The sequence below is a fragment of the Procambarus clarkii genome, chromosome 55 (genome assembly GCF_040958095.1).
Source record: "Procambarus clarkii isolate CNS0578487 chromosome 55, FALCON_Pclarkii_2.0, whole genome shotgun sequence".
Lineage (NCBI taxonomy): Eukaryota > Metazoa > Arthropoda > Malacostraca > Decapoda > Cambaridae > Procambarus > Procambarus clarkii.
Genome location: NC_091204.1, coordinates 28,783,453 through 28,790,615, shown reverse-complemented (window position 1 = coordinate 28,790,615; position 7,163 = coordinate 28,783,453). Strand labels below are relative to the sequence as shown.

Here is a 7,163-nt window from a genome sequence, read left to right as displayed (position 1 = left end):
CAGTAGAGGTGGGCTGGATAGTGGCGCTGACACTGCCCACAGGAGATAATGGGGCTGATACTGCCCACAGGAGATAATGGGGCTGACACTGACCACAGGTGATAATAGGGCTGACACTGACCACAGGTGATAATGGGGCTGACACTGACCACAAGTGATAATGGGGCTGACACTGACCACAGGTGATAATGGGGCTGACACTGACCACAGGTGATAATGGTGCTGACATTGACCACAGGTGATAATGGGGCTGGCACTGACCACAGGTCATAATGGGGCTGACACTGTCCACAGGTTGAGGACCTCCGCAGGATGAGGGAGCCCGTCAAGAGGCTGGTGGAGGCTGGCCGGGTGTTGGCCGTCCAGGAAGACCAAGATGGCCGCCGCTCCGCCAAGATAACTCTACAAGACGGACAGCTGTACCTCCACCCACTCCTGCGTCAGCCCACGCCCGCCCATGCCTACACCCTCCAGGTTACTTTATTACACCAACTAGTCTTACTGACATTACTGACTTACTGAGTTTTGATAACTAATATGATAACATTTTGTTGTACAGTTATCAGCATGATTTATTTCATTTTCTGCAGGAGAGTGAGGTTGTGGGCGTGCTGGAGCCCTCCTGCACCCTGGCGTTCCTTGACCTCGGGTGGGCGGGGTCAACAAGAGGGCGGGTCACCATCCGGCTGACCCCTGACACTCCGCTGGCCAGACAGTTTGTGTTGTTGTGTACGGGCCAGCGGGGCCACACCTACTGCAACACTAAACTGTTGGAGGTGGGGGCCAAGGGTCAGCCGTGGGAGTGTGTGGTGGGTGGAGACTACGAGAGTAATGATGGTATGGGAGGAGCCCCACTGCTGCCTGACCTCCAGGGGCAGTACCGGAGGTCAGTCCGTGCAGGAACTGTGTTGTGCTGGTGTGGGCCGGGGGATCGCAAAAGTGCCCAGTTCGCCATCATCACCAGGGACCGCCAGGATGGTGGCCAGTTGCCAGATGTCTTCGGTGATGTGGTGAGCGGCCTGGATATGGTGAGGGCGACAGTCAACCACAGTGACATTACGGAGGTGACTGTGGTGGACTGTGGTGTTGTACTGCCACTCTAGTTCACTGTACCACCACCATCACTACTGTGGTGTTGTGCTGCCACTCTAGTTCACTGTACCATCACCATCACTACTGTGGTGTTGTGCTGCCACTCTAGTTCACTGTACCATCACCATCACTACTGTGTTGTTGTGCTGCCACTCTAGTTCACTGTACCACCACCATCACTACTGTGGTGTTGTGCTGCCACTCTAGTTCACTATACCACCATCATCACTACTGTGGTGTTGTGCTGCCACACTTGTTCACTGTACCACCACCATCACTACTGTTGTTTTGTACTGCCACTCTAGTTCACTGTACCATCACCATCACTACTGTGGTGGTGTGCTGCCACTCAAGTTCACTGTACCATCACCATCACTACTGTGTTGTTGTGTTACCACTTTAGTTCACTGTACCACCACCATCACTACTGTGGTGTTGTGCTGGCACTCTAGTTCACCGTACCATCACCATCACTACTGTGGTGTTGTGCTGCCACTCTAGTTCACTGTACCATCATCATCACTACTGTGGTGTTGTGCTGCCACACTAGTTCACTGTACCATCACTCCTGCATCACCATTGACAGCGTGTTTTGATGTCAATGTAATTTAAGGACACGCCTTTATCACTATATCCTCATAACTTCACTATATCTGGCATTTAACACTTTTGTATTTTTTCTTTGGTATCATATACCTGACAATCACGGCTGTATCACCATCAATGCTATATCTTCTCAGTACTGTAACCTATCATTGTTGTATCACTATAGCTTCACTATCACCGCTATATATCACCATCACCTCAGGCCCCACACTTGGGGTCATATACTGACCATGTTGAGCACCAAATTGTTGGTGTCACTATATGACAGCTGTTGTCACTGTTATATCACCAACAGTTCACTATCACATAACACTATCACTGCTACACCAACATTTCACTTTCACCGCATTATCACCTCACACTGATAGATTTCCTCCTTACATTTACTGTTATATCACTATCATTGCTACAGTACCACCACCGCACCATCACTGTCATATCACCATCACCTCACTACCACTACTATACTACCATCACTTCACTATCACTGCTATTTCACTGTCACTCGGGTGTGCTGTGATATTACCATACTGGTCCATGGTGTGCTGTGATATTACCATACTGGACCATGGTGTGTTGTGATATTACCATACTGGACCATGGTGTGTTGTGATATTACTATACTGGACCATGGTGTGTTGTGATATTACCATACTGGTCCATGGTGTGTTGTGATATTACCACACTGGACCATGGTGTGTTGTGATATTACCATACTGGACCATGGTGTGTTGTGATATTACCATACTGGTCCATGGTGTGTTGTGATATTACCATACTGGTCCATGGTGTGTTGTGATATTACCATCCTGGACCATGGTGTGTTGTGATATTACCATACTGGACCATGGTGTGTTGTGATATTACCATACTGGACCATGATGTGTTGTGATATTACCATACTGGTCCATGGTGTGTTGTGATATTACCATACTGGTCCATGGTGTGTTGTGATATTACCATACTGGATCATTGTGTGTTGTGATATTACCATACTGGACCATGGTGTTTTGTGATATTACCATACTGTACCATGGTGTGTTGTGATATTACCATACTGGTCCATGGTGTGTTGTGATATTACCATACTGGACCATGGTGTGTTGTGATATTACCATACTGGACCATGGTGTGTTGTGATATTACCATACTGGACCATGGTGTGTTGTGATATTACCATACTGGTCCATGGTGTGTTGTGATATTACCATACTGGACCATGGTGTGTTGTGATATTACCATACTGGACCATGGTGTGTTGTGATATTACCATACTGGTCCATGGTGTGTTGTGATATTACCATACTGGCCCATGGTGTGTTGTGATATTACCATACTGGACCATTGTGTGTTGTGATATTACCATACTGGACCATGGTGTGTTGTGATATTACCATACTGGTCTATGGTGTGTTGTGATATTACCATACTGGACCATGGTGTGTTGTGATATTACCATACTGGACCATGGTGAAATTGAAATTGAAATTGAAATAAGTTTATTGAGGTAAAATACACACAAAGGGATGAGGTAGTTCAAGCTATTCTCACCCCGTTCAGTACAACGTGTTAGTACATACATAGACACACATCACAAACAATAAACCTGTTACCAAACATTCTGAGAGATAAACATGTACATTTCCTCCTTCACAAGTAGTATGGTATCAGACGTACACAAATACTTTTATGACCTAGTTATACGGATAATTCAACAAAATATTACAGTCTTGGTGCAAAATTCTTATATCTCTCAAGAATATCATCAACCTTTCCTTTGTGACACATCCAGGCTATTTGCTCAGGAACAGTCCTTATCTCAGTGTTTCTATATACATTAATCAACGGACAATCAAGAACATAATGGGCAAGGGTGTGAGACCTTAACATACCACATAGTTTACACTTCGTGTCATTATCATGAACACCTATCCCATATTCCCAGTAATATTTGTACCCAAGCCTGAGCCGCATGTACACAGAGTCACTCCAAGCATTTCTCCTTTTACCATAAGTGAAATGGGTGTTTTGACTCACATACATGTAGTGTTGCATGGTTAGACTTCTCTCATACATTATCCCTCTCCTCTCCACTCCTGCCTGTGCCTGAATATTTCTGATTTTGCTTCTTATTTGTCTCATTGTGAATTCACATTCAATGTCAATTTGTGGTTTTGATGTGGCACGTTTGGCCAAGTCATCCGCCACCTCGTTGAGCACTATTCCAACATGAGATGGAATCCACATGAATTTCACACTATGACCTTTCAGCTGTATCTCAGTTATTCTTCTCTTACAATCCTCAACAATAGACATGAAGACTGGGTTTCGACTGTTTAAGGACTCCAGTGCTCCTCGGCTATCGACAAATACAAAAACATTTTTGTCGTCATGACGTACTTCCTCCAAACACGCCAGAATGGCCTGCAGTTCAGCTTGTGTGGATGATATATAATTACTAAGCCGGAGTTCAATTATCCTGTCCACAATCCCAAACTCCGTATATTCCCTTATTAGGACACCACACCCTGCCCTGCCATCCTCCGCCACCGACCCGTCGCAATATACATGTAAACTGTTGCCTCTTGGTAACCGAGATATCATGCTTCCATACAAACACCGTAATTGTCCCGGTTCATGATGAATCTTTTTCACCTTGAGGGGTACAATTTCGACGTCTATTTTCTGTACTTTCCAGGGAGCAGACATATTACACTGTCGAGAGGGTTTACAGCAGTCAAGTACATCGTATTCCCTGAGGTCATGAGCTAATCCCCTCTTGTAGCGTGTCTCCCTCAGTTTCCTGGAAGTGTGTACGTCACTCAAGCAGGTCTGAACGCTCTCAAACAGCTTATCCCCTCCTTTTCTCCGCATGAAACGAATAGCTACTCTAGTGTTAATGTCACGGACTCTATCACACACACTGTAAATTTAATTCCATTCTCATTATTTCAATCATTGCATTTCTTTGACATCCAAGAATAATCCTCATAGCCTCGTTCTGTATCAGCTCTATTTTTTGAATTCTGCCTTGGCCTGTGTAAGACAAAACGGGTGCTGCGTAGTCTATCAGGGACCGAACAGTGCTTATGTATAACATCCGTAAGATAGGTACCCCAACACCTTTACCAGAAAAAGCCAGTGCTTTTAGAGGATGCAGACGGGCTTTACATAAGGTGCTGATATGATTTATTTCAGCATTTTTACTCTCACATGTGTATCCAACATACATGCCCAGATACTTGTACTTCTGAACACGGCTCAGTTCCACACCATTTAGAGTAAGTGTTATATTTCTTCGTTTCCTATACTCATATTTGGTTTTATCTGCATTTATAACTAAGCCTAACTTGTGACAGGTTGTACCAAGTATGTTAAGAGCAGTTTGAATTTTGTTCCCGGAAGTGCCTTGTATAAGAATGTCATCAGCATATATGATCGTCGTGACCCCTGGAGGATACATCTCTGATGCTAATCTGTTCATTAATACATTGAATAAGGTGGGACTTAATACTCCCCCTTGTGGGATACCTAACTGAAACCTCCGTTCCTCAGACATGTATCCCTGATAATACACCTGACCTTTTCTGCCTTGTAGATAATCCCTTATCCAGTGTAGCAATCTCCCTGTTATTCCCAGATTGGCTAATTCGTATAAGATTACTTCCCCATTGGCTTTATCAAATGCTCCTTGTAGATCAACAAAAACTCTACAATTGTCATCCATATTAGACAAACACTTTAAGAGACAATCCGCAGTACTTTTGCCTTTGATAAAACCAAAGAGATTACTGGACATGTTATCACCTACAAGGTAGAGTAGCCTATTTAACAAAATCCTTTCCATCATTTTACAAAAGCAGGATATTAAGGAGACAGGTCTGTAGCCTCCGTTTGACTTAGGGATAGGAATGATGACAGCCTCTTTCCATTTTCTTGGTAACTTTCCCTCTCTATAACTCATATTAAACAAATCAAGTAAGGGACTAGGTTTCATACCGGCTAAATAATTAAGAATGTCATACGTTACTCCATCTTTCCCGGGAGCAGTAGAGCTGCCACTTTTTATAGCTTCCATTAGCTCATCGTGAGTTATCTCAGTGCACGCTATAGATCTTGTATTTAAGGCACATAAAGTTACTCCATTTCTAATATTTTCCCATGACTCAATGGTGACTCTCGTGTCTGCAGGCAAGGACTCCATACCAGCAGCACTAGCCCATTTATCTACTAACTCATTAGCAACCTTCCCTGGATCTGAGTGAGCAATGAATTTGGTCTTACAACCCCTGATTTTGTTTACTGCTCTCCATGTCTTTAAAAGGTTCTTAGTATTACCAATGGACTGAGCAAATTCTTGCCAGTATCTGTCCCGCGCCTCCTTCCTCACCTGACTGCATTCCCTAGCCACTTCCAACATTGTATTTTTCTCTTCATCCCTCATTCCATTTTTTAACCATTCTTTATGTGCACTCCGTAGCATTCTCTCCCACCCCTTGACTTGCTGATCATTGGAATATTTAAATTTCTTAGGTCCATGCGTCTTGCTTCCCCTGCCCCCGTCATTTTCCCTCTGTACTAATTTCTCTATGTTCTCGACCATGTCCTCGTAAAAACTATCAACGCAACGCGTGTATTGTTGATACCAATCTCCCATATTTTGAATAAAATAATTTTTCATATCTTTATTAATATTTAGCCTTTTCCTTTGAAAGTGGACTTGTTTTTTCCCCAGTGGTAATTCAACGTTCAAGGCAAAGTGGTCACTAAGTAGTTCCCGAACAACCGGAGCCTCCCCCATAATCCCCTGAGAGTTTAAAATGCAGGCATAGTCAAGCCGTCCTCCCCTGATGTGAGTTGGTTCATTGTTTCCCTAGAGACAGGTATCTGGATGATCTTGTAGAAACTGTAACCACTTGACCCCATTAGTATTAATGCTACCCACTGTCCCAAGGCTTGTGTGCCGAGCATTAAGGTCCCCAATGACCAGTGAAAGATCAGTATAAATGCAGTCAGGTAGATAGTTAGCGTCGAAGCAGTTCCTGGATACATACAAATTAACTACAATAAATTCCCCTTCCCTTAATGATAATTTAACACAGACACTCTCTATACCTTGCGTTTTTGATGGCGGTTCTACTAACTCTGCTGGTATGGAGTTCTTTACATAAATCGACGTGCCTCTGATGTTATTTGCGGCGAAGAGGTGAAACCCTTTATAACCATTTAATTTCAATAATCCTTCATTCCTATCCCCTGTCTCCTGGAGAGCTACAACATCAATATCATTTCCCATCACATAACAATGAACATCTGTAACCCTGTTTCTTAAACCATTAACATTCCATGACAAAACTTTCAGTCTAGGGTGATCCATTATTAATCAATTCACTGCCTAAGTCATCCCCAATAAATTCACTAAATGATAGCAATACCTTGCATAACATCTCCCACCTCCTCCCAAG

The 7,163-nt window shown here is 43.7% G+C and overlaps 1 protein-coding gene across 1 annotated transcript; it reads left to right on the top strand.

Moving 5' to 3' along the window:
* Positions 1–300: 300 nt before the first annotated feature.
* On the top strand, positions 301–2,499 carry LOC138352838 (uncharacterized). The gene is made up of 2 exons (XM_069305400.1): positions 301–474; positions 591–2,499. The coding sequence occupies exons 1-2, from the start codon at positions 313–315 to the stop codon at positions 1,101–1,103; spliced, it is 675 nt and encodes a 224-aa protein (XP_069161501.1). The 5' UTR covers positions 301–312; the 3' UTR covers positions 1,104–2,499.
* Positions 2,500–7,163: the final 4,664 nt, after the last annotated feature.